The sequence below is a fragment of the Cyprinus carpio genome, chromosome A16 (genome assembly GCF_018340385.1).
Source record: "Cyprinus carpio isolate SPL01 chromosome A16, ASM1834038v1, whole genome shotgun sequence".
Classification (NCBI taxonomy): Eukaryota; Metazoa; Chordata; class Actinopteri; order Cypriniformes; family Cyprinidae; genus Cyprinus; species Cyprinus carpio.
In genome coordinates, this window is record NC_056587.1 from 17,471,998 (window position 1) to 17,493,427 (window position 21,430).

General features: G+C 37.1%; 1 protein-coding gene and 1 long non-coding RNA gene across 5 annotated transcripts in view; one reads left to right on the forward strand and one right to left on the reverse strand.

Annotated features, from left to right (window-relative positions):
- The window catches only part of dyrk1b (dual-specificity tyrosine-(Y)-phosphorylation regulated kinase 1B), a 40,549-nt gene that overhangs the window by 14,717 nt on the left and 4,402 nt on the right, over positions 1-21,430 (reverse strand). The window contains exon 1 of one of the 3 annotated variants that reach the window (XM_019081563.2): positions 4,525-7,010. The exons of 1 other annotated variant lie outside the window; for it this stretch is intronic. In XM_019081563.2, coding sequence (XP_018937108.1) covers positions 4,525-4,666 — 142 coding nt within the window. In that variant the 5' untranslated portion in view covers positions 4,667-7,010. Of the gene's footprint in view, positions 1-4,524; positions 7,011-21,430 lie in introns of those variants that run through there. One more of the 3 variants, XM_019081564.2, reaches the window with a different exon arrangement.
- LOC122148030 lies at positions 1,511-3,527 on the forward strand. 2 transcript variants are annotated; one of them, XR_006162017.1, is made up of 3 exons: positions 1,511-1,657; positions 2,378-2,575; positions 3,488-3,527. It is a non-coding gene; the product is annotated as an uncharacterized LOC122148030 (long non-coding RNA). The 2 variants fall into 2 exon arrangements; XR_006162018.1 differs by having other exon boundaries at positions 2,471-2,575.

Below are 21,430 nucleotides of genomic sequence, written 5' to 3' on the forward strand. Positions count from 1 at the left end.
TTACCAGATTTAGCCCTATACTTTTTTTTCGTTCCACTAAATTTTTAATTTTTTTCACTAAATGGTTAGATTTGATAAAATTATTGTGCACTCATGATTTTCCTAGAGTAACGTTTAGCTACTGAATTATCCACTAACCTAGATTATAGTAGTATTTTTGTCATAGATTATGATTGTATATTTCTTCTTTTGTTGTTTTTCTTAACAATGGAGTTGTCTATATGTGGTAGATTGTGTTTTACACACAAAGAGTGATGATCAGGTCAACAAATCAACACAGATTTTTTTTAAACTGAGCTGGTATCGGAACGGTATCGGTTCTGAAAAAGTGGAATCGAGCCAGCCCTAACCGTGTCATGCGATATAACCCCATCCAACCTTTCCTTGGCGGCCAAATCCCAAACAGTACCAAGGAGAATTTAAACAGTCAGGCCCCCATAGCTGAGTCAGACTCCACACTATTAATAAAAAGCCATCTGGGTGGACGCTTCATAAAGTGACAGTGGTAAATTGAGAGCTCACACAGGGCATTAAAAATAAAATAAAATAAATCCCCCACCTCAAAATACATTATTAGCTATTGATGTAAGACAACTGTCCAAAGCAACAGCCAACACTAAAACAAGCACATTACTGTCTGAAGGTTGGTATCTGACCAATGCTGATATGGCTTTTTCAATTGCTTCTAAATTCTAAATTCACTAAAAACATTTGGCCGACAGTAGATTTTGCAGAAGTCAAAAGTTTTGGCCAATCATAGAAATGTGATCTGAAAATGGCCAATAATAATAATAATAATAATAATAATAATAATAATAATAATACAGGAAAGACCAATATATCACTATTTAAAACTGCTCCAGAAAGTTACATTTCTTGCTATCACCATTAAGTTCGAATGTCGTAAACAGATGAATGCAGACTGCTGTCATGCACAATGCTGAATCTCCACCCCTCTTTATCCTTGAGTTTTAAACACGAGCCGCGGGACCCTAAGGAGCTTACGTGCTGATCTCTCGGTGAGACTGCACCCTCACAGCTCAAGGCGACTGCGAGCTCACGCTAACACCAGACTGGCTAATCTAAAGTGACCAGCACCAATCAAGCACCCCTTGAGTAAAGAGCCACTTGCTCCAGTGGAGGTGGATGTTGACACAGAGCGAGGAGTGTAGGCCTATTTACGTTGTTTACTTTCTTTCTTGGAAAGAGCACAGCAAGGGTGATGTGAGAGTGAGTCAGGAGACACAAATACAGACAGAACAAAAAATGTGAATACCTGAAAAAAAGTATATGCGAGCAGGAAACCGGGATATTGGGAGATATCACTAGGAAAAGTTGCTTCAATGTTTAATGTCCTGTCCGTGATGAAGCTGAGCTGGGGGAGGGTTATATCAATGAGATGTTGGATGGATGGGGTAGGATCGCCTCTCTGGTCTTGCAGGTACACTGTGTGTACATCTGGTGAACAATAACATGTTTTTGTTCTGATTCAGGCCCACCAGTAATCCAGCAGGAGGCGGGGAGATGAAGAGCCAATGAGCATGAAGGGCATTTATCACTTTTTCCTCTGAATATGTGAAACAACAGATTTTATCGGCACGCAAAGATGACAACTATAGGCAGACATTTTTCCACAATGGCTTGTGCACTAGTATAGGTGAGTTTACCAAGACTAAAATAATAGAAGCACTGAAGAAAACAGAATTATTTGTGGTAATGATTAAGCCACAAAAAAATAAGTCTGTAAACGAATAAATGGCTTTAAATGCTCAGATGATGTTTGGAAAAGTAACTTCACTTATCTGAGTCAAGAGCTAAACATCTAAATGTTTTCATCAAATACATGCTGATAGCATTTAACTTGCCTAAATCTCTGCACTCTTAAAAACATAGTTTCTTTATAGACATTTTTGGTTCCATGAAGAACCTTTGACATCTTCCACAAAAGATACTTTATAGTGGAAAAAGGTTCTTTAGATCTTTAAAATGTTATTCAAACTATGAAAAAAACTGTTCTTTTAAGGACAGTTCACTTAAAAGTTATTCTATGACATCGCGTTTTTAGGCAAAAAACCCTTTTAAGAACCTTTATTTTTATGAGTGTGAATGTTATAACAACAGAAAAAAACTGTGCTATATTAATATGCTATATCATCAGCAACAGTGTTTATTATTTGATGAAAATAAAAACTTTATATTTAACCACAACAAAAATTCTGGATTTCAATAGAATTGGAAAAACATGGAAAATCGTGCTTTTCACCTTTAGACTGAAAATCGCAGAGCAAACAAAGGCAGTGTGAGGGAAAGGGGCAAAGGGCAAGGAGTAGACGTGTTGTTTGTATGAACGCTGTGACTGTCGTTTTCTCTTTCACAGTTCAAACTCCAAACACCTTGATTTGGGGCTGTGATTCTCTGCTGATATGATGACTTCAGATGCCCTATCAGCTCTTTTCTTTGTCTCATATAGGTGGATCCACAGAACAGAATTATTCCTGCAGCTTTCCCTGAACCCAATGGTTTACTTGCAGTTCTATCTAGCTTAAACAGTTTTACCCAGGCTTCTGAAAGGCAGGTATACACACATTGCTTGACACGCCAGACTGGGGTGGGGGGACAGAAATAGCAACAGGGTAAAAGTCAGCTGGATACACAGATAAAAATAAAAATTTAAAGCAAAATAAAACATTAAACAACTCTATTGTTGCATCAAAAAGTAACATGTATAAACAATCATCCAATTGGAAGGATGATGAGGTTAAAAGTTGAGGTCCTTCTTAGGAGGCAGCATATGCAATATACAGACAGCAAAACGCATGACAATCTACGACTCTTAATCTTTAGTCTCTCTCAAGCCTAATGTGCAACAAGTGTATGAATTTTCATAGCAAACTTTTGATATCTTGGTTGGTCCCTGATATCAACTTTGTGCCTGAAGTTAAAATGGACATTGTAGTTTGAAGCTAAATCCAGATTTGTGTGGTGTGGGGTTAGTACTTTGCAGCGGCAGTAGATTACTTGTTTGGAAACTTTCTTGAAATGGGCCAATTAAGCAATTATATAGTAACTGCATTAAGCAGATTAATGCTTGATGGATAATTGAGTCCTTTAATTCCAATCCTGAACTGACAGAAATGGGAGGGACGACAAATAATGAAGGTTGGGCTAAACAAGCCTATGTCTAACAAACCAACTGCCATTGCACATTGGTATATAGCCAAACAATGAGCTTAAGATCACTGCACTTTTCTCCAAAAATATTCAGAACCACTGAACCACTGCCATCTTGTTTCATGAACCAATTATCACTTACAGTGAGGGCTTTTATTTTCAGTTTGGATTTTAGTTTGCTTTCATGTGAGCAAAATAGTTTACTAGGCAATAATTAAGCCCTTGTTCTACAAAATCATCAAATGCAACAATGGTCTTTGACATAATTGATGTTCTGTAGTACTGAATCCATGTAAAGAATTTTTTTTTTTTACAGGACAGCAAACTGATACCACCAGTGGAATAAAAGAAGAAATTAAAAATAATCTACCATGACAACAACCTATTTTTGTGTCATAGTCATTTATCATAATGTCTTAAAATATGACTAACAAACCAAGAAAAGCTGTTTTGTGACGTACGTTGTGCACAATACAGTACATGCTGGTCTACAGAACTGCATTCTGCTGCAGCTCTAAGATTCCCAGCAACAGAGCGATCACTGTGAGCTCACACCTCACGTAGAGCTCCCACAGCACACAGCACAAATTACCACGCAGAAGTGACGCAAAGATCAAGCAGCCTCTGAAACCGTTCGAGAATGCGCCTATTCTCATGATTGTTTGAACAAGTTATGTTAAAACAATGATGGGAAAAGGAGTGCAGTTCTGTAGGGGTATCTGAAGTGTGTGAAACATTTGACTAGTTTGTCCAGTCTAAAACGGAAATGTCCTTGGGTGGGCTAATTTTCTACCTTGAATAACCCAATATTCAAATTGTACTGTTTTTTTTTTTGCATTTAAAACGATGTACATCATGCCAACGTTTAACTACTTTCACTGGAAAAAAACAGACAATTAAAAGCACTGACGACTTCCAATGTACCAGAAAATGTTTTGACCTTACTGTATTTACATTCTGAAAAGTTCCTCAAATTCTAAAGCCCTGCCATAACCACAACTCGCTTGCTTTTCCTTCAACATTCCATGTAGTTTCTGGTGTTGTTGACTGGATTCATGCTGTCAAGGACAAACTGCATTTAAGCCAGGATTTCTAATGTTTACCATGGGTCAAAGGTAAATATGAACTAATGTTAGCAACTAATGTTTGACAAATAACTGGATGTGACTTCATTATCCAATAGACCTGACTTCAATGAACGCCTTTCCTTTTTACTTGCTATAGGATGAAACCATTTATGAGTGGACGCAGATTTCACAGCATTCATGCATGCTCAAACATTAAGGCCACTCTGTTGCACAGCACATGAATTGGTGTAAATTTGTTATAGATGCAAAGAGAGCTTGTACTAACTTCTTGCAGGCTTCCGTAGCAGGTGTGACTGGGGTAAGAAGCGATTCTGATCTGGGCTGCCAATCCAGGATTCGGTCGGCAAGTTTGCGACCATTCTGTTAGAAGGCTGCGGCTTCTCCTCCACAGACGAAGTGATCACCATCTGAAATGCTTATTCGTTGGCCCGTGATATCCAAAGAATGACTCTAATCAAGTTTGTTGGGGATCCCAAAAAGTACTGAAAAAGTCGCTGACATCAAGTATAGAATAATCCTTCGCACTTGCCTATAACTTCAGTAAATAATCCAGTAGGGTACATCCAATGGTAACTAAACTCAAGTTTGAACTATAAAGTCAAGTTATAAAGATTAGGATTTAAATTTAAGCACAAAAATATCTTTCAATTACTTGCAAAATCCTGAAGTAACAGACAGAAGAAACCGATGAACGAAAAAGGCACCATTAAGTTATTTCAAACACCGTTTCAGTTCTGTCCTCGCTATTTCCTTTATTACTATAATATTCTAAGGCAATGGATTGGGTTTCAGGCAACAATGCTCACTTTTGGCATAAAAATATACATATTCAAACTTTGTATGTCTTATATTCTTTATAGAGCTATATATATATACTCTGCAACACACACACACACATATAGATATATTTCTTTCTTTATACTGGGATGAGCTTATTTGGTTACTAAAGTTTGTTTACTTGTACTGTATCTAGATTCATTGTTCCACAATACCGAGAGGATTCCATTGGATAAAATAGCAATAACTTATGGAGAACCTTTTCACAATAGTGGGATAAGACTGAGATCCTTGTTGAGACAGGACCCCCCACTTTGATTTTCCAATCCAGATAATTCAGCAGCTGACAAGGAAAACAGAGCTAAACCTGGAAGTGTTGGTAGCCTTAAGGGTGGGGGTGGGGGTCTCAGTTTTCAACACCATTTACCCCATCTCTCGCTAAAAATAGCAGGCGTTTCTTAAATTCTGTCTAGGTATCCTACAGTAGCTTAAATTAGTCAAAGAAGGCAAGTGCGTTCGGCAACAATGGCTGTGTGGCCACTTTCCTCAGTTATAATCTGAATCCTGATAAGCGAAAAAATGCAGCTCCAGGTAAGAAAGGTAACAGTGACTTCCTTAAGGGCAAAAACGAGTTACCCTTCCCTCTTGAACGCAACTGGCAAAGTCTGCAGGTGTACAGGCGACCTTTTTCACTGCCAAGTAAAAAAAAAAGAGGGGAGGAGGGTGCCAGGAGCTCAAGACAACAATCTATAGCTTGTGATGAATGTTTTCGTGGGCTGCAGGATCAAAACAAACACGTGCATGCACAAACAACCACAACCAGTCAAAGTGCTGAAGTGCAAGTTACAGGCACAAAAAAAAATGTAAAATTTAAATTGCACAACTACTGGAGAAGGGAATAAAAACTTCCACTATGAATAGAATTTAGTCTCAATTATAGAGCGCGAACGTCAAACGAATACACAGGTAACACGGAGACAGCGTTTCCAATCGCACAACCTCTTCAGCTCTGTAAAGAGACGTTTCGGTTGCGTGAATGTGCTTGGCTTTTAAAAATAAAATGAAAAAGATATCCAGAAATAAGTCCAAACAATCCAAGCGTCCCGTTCTCTCGTCAAGCTGTTACAACTGAGTCAAAAGTTAGGATTATAACGGGGGATGCGTGCGCTGTCAAGTCGCCTCAAAGAACAACAGAGACCGTTTAGTGCGCGACTGACAATCTTCTACTTTCCGTCAAACATAACAATAGAATTCAACGCGTCAGCAGGTGTTTTCGCGAAAAACATCAGCTGGCAAACAATTTGACGTTACTTCCATCCTGAGCTGTCACCGCGATCGCAAATCCGTGCAGTTCAGTTGGGCTTCCGCGTGCACTTTCACAGATTCATCTGCCGTCGTAACTCCCGCGTTTGGTTAACAACCCTCAACCGTAACGCTCCTTTCGTTTCACAGCTTCTCCACGATATTTTATTTTCCTCCGAAAGGTCGTTCTTTTCCAGCCAGTCTTAAGTCATACTCTCTGATTGCCCGTTATTACTCCTTGTTGTCGAGCCTCTCTCTGGCCGGCACTGGATCCACACCCTGCAATGAGGATTGTTCCATCCACATTCAAGTGCAGGGGGGAGGGGGACACAGAAGAGCCACTCGGTGGAGGAGCTCGGTTGACGCAGCTCCCCACGCTTCAATCTTTAAACACCAAAAGCCAAGGGCTGCCATGAGAACCATGAAACCCGTTTCAAAAGGAATGACGCATGACTATGTGCTTATTTACCCAGATTTCATCAGATCAAACAAGGCTGCACCACAAAACCCATATTCACAAGCATTTAGTAGACCTGGCACCCCCCCTTTTCAGTTTAGTAGCGCCACCAAGCCGCTTCTCTCCATTTATAGTAACTAGTCCGCAGATATAGATATTCACACAGCGCATATGTATATAGATTGCTGGAATCATTAGCAGCAAACCACCAAACACAATTACAATGGTCTTATTTTCGCAAACAATTGTACATCAAAACAAAAAGGCTCTAACCAGTATGCGAGTTGGAGGTTGAGGTCTTAAAGTATGTCTGATCTTTCTACATATATAACTATATCTATGTTTTAGTAAGCACAAAGCTAAGGCACATTGCACTAGAACTATATGCTCATCAAAAGAAATTGCAATGTAACAGCAGCTTTATTGCTAATGTGTGTGTGTGTGTGTGTGTGTGTGTGTGTATATATATATATATATATATATATATATATCCTTAGAGTGAGTTTACAACGTCAACGTAGCTGCGCCAAAAGAAAACGTATTGCGCCCATTAAATTACTGACAAAGTAGTAGCTGACTTCCTAAAAGTAATTTAATATTTAATAATTCGTTCACGAACTACAACGTTTTGCACATTTACAAACAAAGAAAGTCGGCCTCAGTTTTTAAAAAAAAATTCTCCCTACAAATTAAGAATTTATAGACTGATGTCACTGACATAATCTGAAACTTTTAAATATTTGTAACAACAGCTTGGTAACATTGTGTGTGTATACGATAAAGAATTTATTTTTCTGTGCCCTTTAAGTTTAATCAAACTTTTCTGTGCTAAAGCGCGCACACACGCCGATGTTCCTTTCCACAGAGCTGCTCCTCGAATCTCCCTCCCTCCGTTTCTGCTCGCGCGCGTTCATGGGTGCTACATTCTCCACCCCCTGTGTGCGCGTTCGTGTAGGGTCTGTTGCTATCCGACGCCACGGCAGCTTACACGCGATTGGTCAGAAGCGGTCCCCGTGGCTGTTTGGATTGGTCAGCCTGGTATGTGGGCGGAGAAGAGACGAGAGACTGCCCTTTCCCCCAGCTCCTTGTTGTCTCCAAAATACGCCGCGGAACAGGATGACGTGCCCGCGGAAATAACACAAGACTTCAGGTAGATGGATATGGAGGGGGAGACAACAGCGAAAAGTTGAGAGAGAGAGAAAGGAGCTGTCATCGCACACGAAACAGGAGGATGAGAATTTATCTGAGAAGTGTTGCATTGGGGCAAACCTAAAGTCATCATTAATCACTCATATTAATCTTCAACTTAGTTATTACACCACTGCACCGAAACAGTCGGCTTGAGATTTAACAAATAATCAATATCAAACGAAACGAGAATATTTGTAGAATATTCTCCATGCAATTTCTCATTGTATATTAGCTCTAATGGCAATTTGAATCATTTGTTAATACTCTTAAAACTAATCATTGTATATATTGTCTAATATTTGTAGAATATCTCCATTAAATTTCTCATTGTATATTAGCTCTAATGGAATCATTGTTAATACTTAAAAAAAATAAAGGGATCAACTATTAAAACACAACAACAACTATATATATATATATATATATATATATATATATATATATATATATATATATATATAAAACCATTATGGGTTTCACATAGTTTAAATTACTGTATTTACAGTTTTAATTTGCCCGCATTTGTACTAAATAGGGATTTGTGAGGATGTAAATAAAGAAAAAAATCATGCTTGATTAAAACATGATAATATATTGAATGTTAGATTTTATTTATTATTATTATTATTATTTAATTTAACCATATTGTGATGGGAATCATGTTTAAACCCCATTGCGTGCGGATTGGTAATTCCTCTGTTCTCCCCTAAAACAGTGTAAGGGAGGGAGGGTCGATGGTGGTGCAAAACGAGGTTAACCATGCCGTCATTCATCCTCCATGACTCCACAGAAGCCCGTTCATATGCATCTTTTCACGTATCTTTCTCTTGCTAAGAGAAAATGATCGATATGACTATTTTAATGAGTGATATGTACGCGCATAATCTTTTTAGACATTAAATGACCATGTATTAAAATAAGTAATTCCGATTAAATTGGAATCATTTGCGAATATATGTATTTATTTTATATGTCATAAAGAAAAGAAACTAAACTAATAAACCTCTAAAAAATAATATAAATGACGAAATTAAATTATATACAGTAGCACTATAATTAAACGTATAATTTCTGTGGAAACGATAATAGTATTTCTTAAAAATATAATCTATAAAATCAAAAAAAAAAATAAAATTAAAAAAAAAAAAACCTAAAATAAAAACTTGTTAAAACTTCAAGAAGGTTCAACTTTCCTCTTTTGTCTCCCCCGCTACAGCAGTGCGCGCGCCTGTGACAGCTGCGGCAGCCCCTTATGTGTCACATTATTATTTTGGTTTGTAAAGCATAAATGTACAGATAAACGTCTACGTGTATAAGTGAGCTGGTTCTTGAGAGGAAATGTGACTCGGTTCCAATAAATCACCTTTGCAAAGCTCCCAGACACCCGAGATTAAAAACGCAAGGCGAAGATTCCGGGACTCACGTGCCTTGCAGCAAAATTCCACCCGGCAACTACACATTGTACCATGGTAACAGCTCTGCCATTGGTCCCGGGTGCGTTTTGAAATGACCAATGGGAGGGCCGGCAGCGGGTGATGCGTGTTGCTAGGTAAACATGATGCAGTGGGAAGATACGGTAGTCGAACTTCACTGAAGAAGCTCGCAAGCGCAAAAGCAACGGCGGGGTAACACAGCAGCGAATTACAATTACACTGCGGGGAGGTTGCCGGGGTTGTGTTTCAGCTCTGCTTACGCCAGAGATGTTTTTTTTTTCTCCATTTTAAACTGTGCATTACATAGTTACATTTGTCTGTTTGGACACATGCAAGTTAAATAAGTCAACAAAAATGGGCTTTCCACTAGGAGCAGTAGATGAGGACGGCATGCTGACCAAAACAAATCATATACTCTTCAGTGCTTTATTTTCAACCTCCTTACTGACAGGCAGAAGGGCCAGATATACATGACAGCACTCCCAGCAAACACTTCCCATTGGCAACTGGCTTGTCCACCAACAGCCAGATATTTAACTTTACAACTTAGTAAAGCTGACCTCCTAGTCCCTAAATATTTAAAATAGCCACCATAAGTGTGCTCTTTCTTTGGACCACATGAATTCCTATATCCAAGAGCAGTATAATAAAACATGCCAATTATGGAATGAACATTTAAAACAGGTCGGGAACAGAACATCTATCTAGGACTGCAAAGTGCCCTCTGAGATTCAAATGGCAAAGAAGTGACAATAAATAAACACTTAATTTAGGATCCTTGTGTAAACTATGCTTTAGCACTTTTAATTACATTTTCAGTTAATTTACAAGTTGTAAGTATGCTAGACCACTTAGTTTTCCTGATATTCTACAAGTGGTTTAGTGATGCCTCTCTATATGGTATGAGAGGACATGCACAGAATATGAAGATGTAAAAAACTTGTTTCCAAATAGAAAAGTTGTCCTCATTACACTTAAGTTATCTGCGACAAAAATGGCCCAATGTTGCTAGTGCCATGGAAGTTCTGCCAAGAAACCTAAGATGGGGTAGGGTCAAGTTTACCATTACAGAAGTTTGAAGTTTCATCCATAAATAGGTTGCTTGAGGTGCCATGCTTGAACAGTTATGGATACAAATGCTAAAGATGTCCAATACTTAGCAGCGTTTCTAAATCACTTAAGTCACAGCTTTAGGAATTAAAACACTTCCATACATACAAAAACAATTTTAGACTTAATATTCAATTTCTTTAGACATTAACAAAAAGAGAGCATCATGTATGATAGACACAATTTTTGAATAATATATTTCCTGGATTACTTGATTACTCTGTTTGTCCAATTGCAGAATTTAGTAGTTAAATATTTCTGAATATCGGCCTTCAACTAGGACGTCACTGTATAACTGACTGGTCTTCCGAAAAACCCTAAAAACGGTTCAATTAAATACACTGTAAAAAGCTATTTTTTTGAAGTTGTAAATAAAACAAAGGTTAATGGAGTATGTTTTATAAGAAAATATATTTGTTTTTCTGCTTTGAAATTTCATGCTTAATTCAATGTGTCACTTGGGATTTCTTTGTAATTAATTGTGAGAGGGATTTACTAGCAATTGTTGAGTGACAATTTCACCAAAGTTTCTACACCAACTTCAAATTATTCACTGTAACTGTGAGATAATGTAAAAATGTTGGCCAGTCGTTACAAAAAGCCATATTACTGAAGTTAAAGTTAGTTATATATTACTATTGCAACTTCAGTAATATAATATTCTAACACAATTAATGTAAAAATCACGGGAAAAAGTTTATCTCAATGGATTTATAGCCCCACAAACATAACAGTGCTGAAGTGAATATTACAGTCCCATCATGATAAATTAAACATGTTCTGTAATAATACACCCTTGTACGTGATGATCAGGAGGAGACAAAGCTTGACAGTATCTGTCCACACGTGTCAGTGCACTTACACCTGACTCTTTGGTGGAGCGAGACACAGGAGATTCCCCAATGTTAATCCCTGATGAACCGCCCCCCAACCTGCCCTCCCTTCCACAGTGCGACCTTTCACCTGAAAACCACAAATCTAACACTTACACAGAGAGTCAATCAGAGAAACAGCGAGGGCGCTGTCGCCCAGGCTACACCAGCGTCACCTCTTTTTGATGCAATTAATCTACATTTATTTATTTGTGGTGATTTTTTCTACAAGAATTATACTGCTTTAATGTATGCATCAGGGTTTCTAGATATAATGGCATGGGTAACAATAGAGGGATTAGGGCTTATTTTCTTTCTTAAGAGGTCAGGGAGAGTTTATAAGAGAGATCCGGTTGCTCATGGATCATTCCTACAGGTGCCAATGGAAGCCTTGGGGTGACAAAACAGTAAGCAGCAAGACATAAATATTACATAATTTTACATACAGAAATAAACTACAAAATAACAGAACAAAATTCCTTCTTGTTACATACACATACTCTCATAACACTATATAACTGGTGACATGCATAGGGCTTTGATAACTGAGTAGGTACTGGTGGTCCCTCCTCTAATGCCTCTAGTGGCCAAACCAAATCACTGCAGGAAGGGAGAGGAAGCACTGGCAGTGGGAGAGAAAAGCCTTTTTAGATCAACACTTGGTGAATCTAGCAAATCAAGGACAGGTTGGGATTTTTTTTTTTTTTTTTTTTTGTTTCTAAACAAATATTCTAAATAAATTCTGATTAGAAATATTACATAATAACATGGAAATGACAAAAGCAACCTTACAAAATTAATAAAAAATATTAATAAAACTGTGGGTGGGGGGGGGGATCTAAATATTATAATAGTATATAAATAACATCAAATAATACAAAGTTTAAGATGGAGAATGCAAGATAAACTTTGGATCACCTGAAAACAAATGTACACTGGCAAAATTGCATGTATCATGTACAGATAGACTCGGGTAGCCATGCAAAAATGTAGTATTTTGTCTGCCACTTTTTTTTCAAGACTATGTAGTATCAAGGTTTACAAAACCAAAAATACCAGCTTTGTACTTTACATAGACACCGGAGTTGATAAACGTGATCTAATGGCCGGACTGGAATAAACTAAGGCCACTGGATTTGCCAAAGGACAAACCATTAAAACAAATCAATATAAAACACATGTCAAATATATCTCCCCGTCCCCATTACAAGGCATGAGTGCTATAGACAATCAATTTGAGAGGAAATGATGCCCAGCGTGAACATTTCCGAAAAAACTATAAAAGTCCAACTTCTTTGTCTTTTACTTTGGTTCACATGTCAGCAGCCAAATCTTTGGGAGTTTTGACAAATTTATTCAATGTAATTTGCAAAGCAAATCAAACCGCTAGAGTTACAAAGGAAGTGATTGATATGTCTAACAGACATGTTTTAGGGTGGCATACATACATATTACACCCTTTTAACAGATAAACAATAACAGATATCAGGGTGAACATCGCCCTCCTTTACATAAAGACATCACTGTTGATTTGGCCAGTTATGTAATTGATCAAAAGGCTTACACTCAGTAAACAGCTTCAACTATTATTCCTCAGATCACATTGATAAGTCTAGGGTGATTTCTGAGACTTCTTACCCTTCCAAGTTCTCTTGCCCTATTAAGTCAATACTTTTTCAGTTACACTAGTTAAAAGGACAGCAGTCTATGCATGCTGAAGGAATCAATTTAGTTAAATGGAAAAATTGGACAGCTTATGGTAAAATAAGGAGCAGTCTATGCATGCTGAAGGTATCAATTTAGTTAAATGGAATGGTTCACTCAAAAATGAAAACGTGCTAAAAATGTACTCATCCTTAGGCCATCCAATATGTAGATGTGTTAATTTCTTTATTGGAACAGATTTGTAGAAATTTAGCATTACATCTTGCTCACCAATGAATCCTCTGTAGTGAATGGGTGCCATCAGAATGAAATTCCAAACAGCTGATAAAAACATCACAATAATTCACATGACTCCAGTCCATCAATTAATGTATTGTGAAGCAAAAAGTTAAAGTTGAAAGTTTTTACTTTTTTTTTTTTTTTTTTTTTGCAATTTTAATAAAAGATTAATTCTTCATGAATGAAACTTTCATTAAAATGTAATAACATTCTCCTCCTCCGAAATTCCTTTTCTGCAGCATTTTATCAAGCTTACATTGCTGTCTGATATTCAAATATCTGAATTACATCACATTATACAAATAAACTGAACTAAAGTAATACGTTGTCAGTCTGGATATAGCTTGTTTTGGGTAACATCCATCCAAGCATTAACGTGTATTATCAAAGTCCCTTTTTAGGAAAGTCTGTTCACTCAGAGGCCATATTTACAATGGCTCCAGGAAGATATTTCAGGCATACAAGACCAAGTCCTATCCTAAATGCATGGGGCAATCCTGAAATCTCAAAAACTGCCTGCTGAACAATAAAATTACATATTTCATATCAGCAAAAAAAAAAATCTGAAATGAACTGACCCTTTAATCTATTCCCTTATGCTTAAATAGCTAAAAAAAAAAAAGATTATTTTTCAGGCTAGACCAGCCAATGTGCATTTGCAGTCATAAGCATGAGTCTCAGGTTTCTATGGGAACCCGCAGATGCAGTGACGCAATGACTTTTACCAATCAGCGATTGGATGTTTTATTCATAAGGCGGGACTATTCCGCCATATTGTGCATTGCAGTTTCTCCCATTCATAAGTAATAGGCGAGAACTGTCTGTGTATATCTATAGTCTTTGGTATTCTTAAAATAGAAAAAGTCCAATAGTCATTGGTAGCTGAAGCTTTAAAGCATCAATTGCAAAGATTTCTATAGTTATCATACAGGTGGTTTTCAATAGCAGTGCTACTGAACATACAAGGACCATAAAGTTGACAGATGATGTCTATTATGCCTCTTTTTGGATCAAATATACCCCTGACATTTGAACTGTCAAAACAATCCTTAGACCTCGGTCCACACGAACACCTAATGCCCCCCTGCCACCTCTCCTTCTCTTCTTTCTCTTCCCTCTGTCTGTCCCATTCCTCCTATACTGCACATACGATGTGATTAAGCTTCTGTTAAGCCAGGCATAATCTCTAGAAGCTCTGGCTATTTAATTCTTGCTGTGCCAGCTTAGAGCAGTCATGGAGCCTGGCAAGGGGTGTGTGCAGGCATGCAGGCACACACACAGACAGGCACTTTGGCTGTCACAGTCAGTGCATGAAGCAGTCTCGCACTCCCATGGTGACAACAGGGTCTTTTACATGGACACATGCAGTTTACTAACTATGGCTAGTTTCAAATATAGGCTACCAAAACGCACATGCAGATGTTTAAGGACGGACACAAGCACACATCTTGAGATGCATGCATGTGCACAGCCTGCCAGCCTTTTGCATTCAAGTGATGAAGCAGCCAAGCTTGCTAGTATTCATTTTGACAATTTGTGGAAACCATGTATGAAGTATGGGTTATCTAGGCCAATCCGGATGGATGTTGACTATAGGTAGGCCAGCATGTGGGACTAGGATCACCTCAACTCTACGTCCATTGCCTTGGGGTAAGAGTTTACAACTACGGCTTTCCTGAAATATAAAATAAACAGAGTTTCTGAATAGCTAAATCACCTACATGTTAGCAACATTTCAGATTTCTATCACTGGCAAAATTGGCCCAAAAAAGACAGCTAAATATCTGCATAAGATGGTGTACAACCTGATGGCAAACATAAGACTGACTGCATGCGTGAACCTGATTGGCAAACATGAAATAAAGCTGAAATAAAATAAACCCTAAAAATTAGATTACACAAAACTTAAATGATAATGAGATTTATTGACTTGGCAACTAACATAAAAATTAGATTACACAAAACTTAAATGATAATGAGATTTATTGACTTGGCAACTAACAGAAATAAAATTTGTTTGAGTTCTAAAGTACTAAAGTACTAAAATTACTAAACCTAAAAAAGAAATTAAAGCTAAAAAAAAAAAAAAAAAATAAAAACGACAAAAGCACAAAATTGCAAAACTTCAACGATAATAAAAACTTAAAGAATAAAGAAAATAAAATAAAAGAAAAAAGAATAAATACTATTATAGCACATAAACTCCAAAATAACACTGGACACAACATGTGTTAAAAGATTCTACATTTAAGGCTGTAAAGAGTATTCAAGTGTTAGCCTAGTTCACCCAAAAATAAAGTCATATAACGATATCATTTTAAAAATTGTTGTAAAATGAAATGAATAGCATAGTCTACTAACGACAACGGCACAGAGGAATGATAATGTTGGAATCACTTTCAAAACAGTTGATAAATGATTGAAACACTGACAGCCAATCAGAATCCATTCCACTTTAAAGCGCTCAATAATTTAAAGAGGCAGGCGTTATATCTGCAGCATGTGCTTATAATAAACAGAACATTATCATGTGTTGACGTGGACGCTAATATAGTTATCTTTCTTGGTGTAAACGGGCCTTTACTCACCATGATGATAGGCTCCAATGTTTTTTTGGACCCCATTGACTTTTTAAGTATCCTCTTTTGTGTTCCACAGAAGAAAGTAAGTCATATGGGTTTGGAACGACATGAATGCGAGTAAATGATGAAACAATTTTCATTTTTGTTGAACTATTCCTTCACATTGTGGTTCAGTTGTGTTGCCCACGATTACTGTCACCCCATCACGTGATACCAACTGATGCTACATCTTGACATAATTACAAGCACTAAACAAGTTTGACTAATCAACACTGGTGCAACAGACTAAAATAAAACTGTGGTATCTTCTCAGTTGCTCCTGATTTCCTTCCTTCTCCTCTTTTCTCCTCTCATCTCTTCCCCTAGTCCTGACCCACTTTCATCTCCCTTTGAAGAGCGAGTGACCCAGCGATGTCCCTGATGAGGATCCTATACTGTTCTGCCCCGCACTACCCCCACGTCACCGTATCCATAGAGACATGGGCCATGTAAATACATCCCATATTCCACGACATACAAGCCTATTGAGTGCTGCCATGCCATTCCTAAATCCTGTGTACGAGAGAGGAAGAACAAGTGGAATTTACAACTTATTCAGAAAACTCAAGCTATAAAACTGATCATAACAAATGCAATTTTCTCTCTTTAGCGTCACACACAAGTATGAATTAAAACAAAGTATCTAAATGTAAAAACAAGCATTTTTTTTTGACAATGCCCTATAGTGACAGTTGTTGGACCACCATAAGTTGGTCAAGAAAGCTTAACTTCAACTTTCTGGACAAGTCCGCAGCAAATGCAGTACTAGTAAACCTGACACCATGGTGAATTCAATAATAGCAACGGGGTGTGGCAGTATAAAACATGGACGTCATCACAAAAATACCCATAACTAAGCGAAAGCTACATATAGCCTAGTTCAAATGACCAAGTTCATCCAGCTTCTATCCAAACTGACTTTTTGCAATTCAATTAGTATCTGCCTAGAGATACATGATATGTGAGGAAGTTGAACTGGGGAAATTCAGGTGTAGGACTGAATGTATTTCTCACACGTAGTCACAATAAACGGCAAGATTCTTCAACATACACTATCATTCAAAAAGACACCAGCCACTCGTGTTCAACAAGGCTGCATTTATTACAGTCCCAGACACCTTCAACATTTCACACATTATCACAGTTTATTCGCTATAGTTTAGAAATATGACAAATCATTCTAATATTCTCATTTGGTGCTTAAGAAACATCTCCTATTATTAGTAGTACTGAAAACTTTTACTGAAAAGTTGTGCTGCTTAATATTTTTTTTCTGGGATTCTTTAATGAACAGAAAGTTCAGAAGAAGAACATTTATTTGAAATAGAAATCTTGTGTAACAATGTAAATGTCTTTACTGTTACTTTTTTTGAGGATCAATTCAACATATCCTTCCTGATGAAATATTATTTATTTATTAAATAATATTAAATATTTCTTAAAAGAAAAAAATAATAATTGCATTAGTGGTCGATTTATATGTAATGGCTGGTGGCTGACATATTAATGCAGTTTAATAACAGCAAATGAGATAAAATCAGTTATTTATTTTACAATATCTATGCAAAATTCAATAAAACATTTAAAAACAATGTTTAATTTTGAGGCCGATACTAGATTATATACTAGGCCAATCAGGCAGTTTTTGGCTGATAATTTTGAACATAATCCAAATAACCTGACTAGAGGATTATACATCAATACAGTAAGTGTTAGGATAGTCTGTTGTCTCCTTTCTAAACAAGTTGACAGCAAAGGTGGTAATGAAAATTTAAGATTTATTTATTATTATTATTATTTTTTTACCTATAACTGACTTGATAGGCATGAATAGGTTGAAATGTACAGAAGCCGGAGGCCTAGTATTTAACATATGCTATATGTTAATCAATGACACTCATGCAGAAGATGTAAAGAAAATATATAGATTAAAAACAATATATATTACAAGTCACAATAGTTATAATAGTTTGGTTTACATTCAGTTTTAATATACAACAACAATGAAATGATGCCTTTTTCACCTTGGGAACTAACAAATGAATTCAATGTTGTGGTCATGTCACACACTTGTCTTCAAATGACAATTCTCTCATTGTGCAGGGATTTGCACGGGATGGATAAAGATTACTAAAATGATGAAGAAAAGTCTATTTTGGGAGCAGCTCATAACATCTTTATCCCATCCAGCTCCACCAATGACTTTCTCTCTCTCTGACACACATACACACATCCATCTCTACACCTTTCCTTTTAGTCTTTCGACTGAACAGGAGATCCATTTATCTTGATTTATCGAAGTCTCTTCTCCCAGAGTTTATTCTACCTCCCTTTTACCTTTTCCGTCTTCCAGATTTGCTCCTCCATACGTTTAAACTCATTCACCCTCACTCTCTCTCCATCTCAGAGCTGTGTTAAGCAGGTCAGCAAGGCAGGGATGCTGAGAGGGAAAAAAGATCACCACGAAGATGAGCAGCTCCCTCTTGTCGCACACATGTACAGAGGATGCTGCTTAAACACACATGCATACTGACGAAACTCACACATGTGTCACAATAACTTTATATCTTCACACAATGCAAACTGAATGCTAAGATTATGGCAGAAAGGTCCAGCTATTACAGGCTTGCTTCCACAAATACTGCTCTTGGATATTCATTGATAGCCTGCCTTTTCTGCACAACAGTATATGAAGAGACCATATATGTCATCAGAAAACTTTTCTGGATGTCTTCTATGATCATCTGAAGGGGTGTGAATGTGCAAAACTTGCCAGGGAGTTTTTTTTTATTGTTTTTTCTAGCATGTCCACAATGATTTTCTAACTGACAACACAAAATTGTGTAGATTCACCATTTACGAAGGTAAACTGAAAAATCTGATTTGTTTTTTGTTCCATTCAGACTACAAAATAATGGATGAGTTGGATAGGTGATATATATTTATATGACAGTTCAAACTGCATGCTATATATGCTAAATGAATTCTTCTGTTCAGACTGCTAGCATGTCCACAATGCTGCTTTTACTGACAAAACTAAATAGTGTAGATTCACTATTTACAAAGGTGAATGAGAAAATTGGTTTTCATGTTATTTTTGTCCTGTTCAGGATACAAAAATGGATTTGAGTCAGATAGGCAATATATAAATACTATTAGTACTACTACTAAAAAAAAAAATAAAAAAATAAACATTTTTCCTGCCTGTGTGAATAAGGCCTATGACAAATCTGGACCCTAGATAAGCTTGAGAACTTAAAAAAAAAAAAAATAAAAATAAAAAAAAAAAAATCAAATAACTCATGCCTTCACATAACAGACAATAAGGATTAGACCATAGTTCAATTAGAACATTTAAGTAATTTTTATAAATGTTATTTACTGGTGTGCATCTTGAGACAAAACAAGGGCACTGACATATTTTAAGATTAATCAGTACAAGTTTCTTTCAGTTGAAACGGCTCAGACTTTCATTTTAGTCTGGGACTAGGTTTAAGAGTTGTCTGTGAAATCGTGGGTATGAAATGTAACAGCATACATCTCATTAACAAGTCAAATGATTTGAAGTATAATAATTTACATCCATGGCACAAACAATGTAGATGAGTTGCTTTAATACTTATTTTTAGGGGGCTGTGCTTTAGCAAGCACCATTAATTATGTTCTACAACGATTAGCTTAACTAATAGTGCCTTCAATGTCTAGATTTGGAAACCACATTATCTGGTCAATGAAGTGCATTGCTGAAACTTACAGGGTTCAAACACTGACCAAAGCTGCATCGTGTAGAGGTGGGGACTAGACCAGAATGACTCAGTCACACACACATTACTGCTGCTCAGGGCTGGGCGGTATATCGAGTTTCGATATATCGATATATTTTTAATAGGCGATACGGTATGAGGCAATATCTATATACAGCAGTTTGATACGAGCGCATCTGAATAATAGCAGAGGACACAGAGTGAGCTACTGCGGGGAAAGTGCATAATACAATTTGTCCTAAACATGAGACATGCTTAAGATATAGTTAACATGTCTAGTTTGAAGCGGTTTGCCCCATCAGATGCTCTGACAGACTCGTGTGCTGCTGACAGAGAGTCTACATGCTACCTCGGACAGAATTCTAACCTACAAGTAAGTGTGTTTAATGATAGCAGATAGCAGTAATGGGGTAATCAAAAATAAAATGCAATTAATCAGTGCTCTTGTGTTTATTTACATTTATTTTTAGTTTAGTGAATTGAACTTCTGCCTTAAAAAGCATTATTTTTGTTTTTAGATTGTAATGTTACAATGTTAGGATGTAATGTGATTTTAGCCCCTGTTTTGCAGATAATGGATATAGGGTTGGGCGATGTCTTAAAATTTGGGTGGTGGGGGTATTGGGGGAGGTGTGCCTGAAGAGTGAAACCTTACAAAGGAAAACAACTAACAATTCCTAACACCATGTCTGCAACGGATGCGAGCAGCGCGACAAAATACTATAGAACCACTGATCTATAATAGAGATTCATTATATACAGATCAGTCAATAGAACTCATATAATCAGTGATGCTGTCTACACTGGATGTGGCGTAGCATGACACCACAAATCTCTTACAGTAAACTGCTGCCGTGTTCTATTTATGATGTGCTGACAAAAATTAAAAATGATTTTCAACGGCCCCTTTGTCGCGCCCAGTGTAGACAGTCTTTAGCTGATCCGGTGCGGCACCACACGACAACTTTCGTATCTGGTGTAGACACGGTTTAAGGAGAGATGACAGAGGATGATGGCGAATGATTTGCAGATCCTCAGTACCACTGACAAACATATAATCTTGTAAAATGTACGGGAAGTACTGCCGCTCCATAGTATAAACAGAGCACGTGTGATCGCAAATCTCGAAAGTGATAGTGAAACTAAAAAGCGATCGTGCATTCATAAAGAGGGGGGGGGGGGTACATCACAATGCCGGCGCAACTTTGTGATGTCTATCAGCCCAAACCTAAATGGATAGCATAGCCTACTTTCACTATATCTGTTTTCATTGACTTTAATATAAACATTGTTTTATTGGACAAAATAGGGAAGGATGTTAAAAAAATACAGATAAAAAGTATATATTTACATTTTTTTTTTGTTAATACAAATAAAACATGTAAAGGATACCGAGATATATACTGTGTATCGCATATCAGCCAAAAAATACCAAGATATGAGTTTTTGGCCAAATCGCCCAGCCCTGCTAAGGGGTGCACCACAGCAAGCCAGGCTACTATTTAATACGTGCATGCAGTGGTCAAGAAAGAGCAGAAAGACAGTAAAGGACATAAACAGTGAAATTATCCCTACAGAAAAAAAAGTGTCCACATCACAACCTGCACCAAGCCAGACTCAGAAAAACTATCATCCATATTGTTGCAAAAGAAATTATAGGTTGGTCTGGATACAAGAGATGTCCTGTGTGATTTACGTTA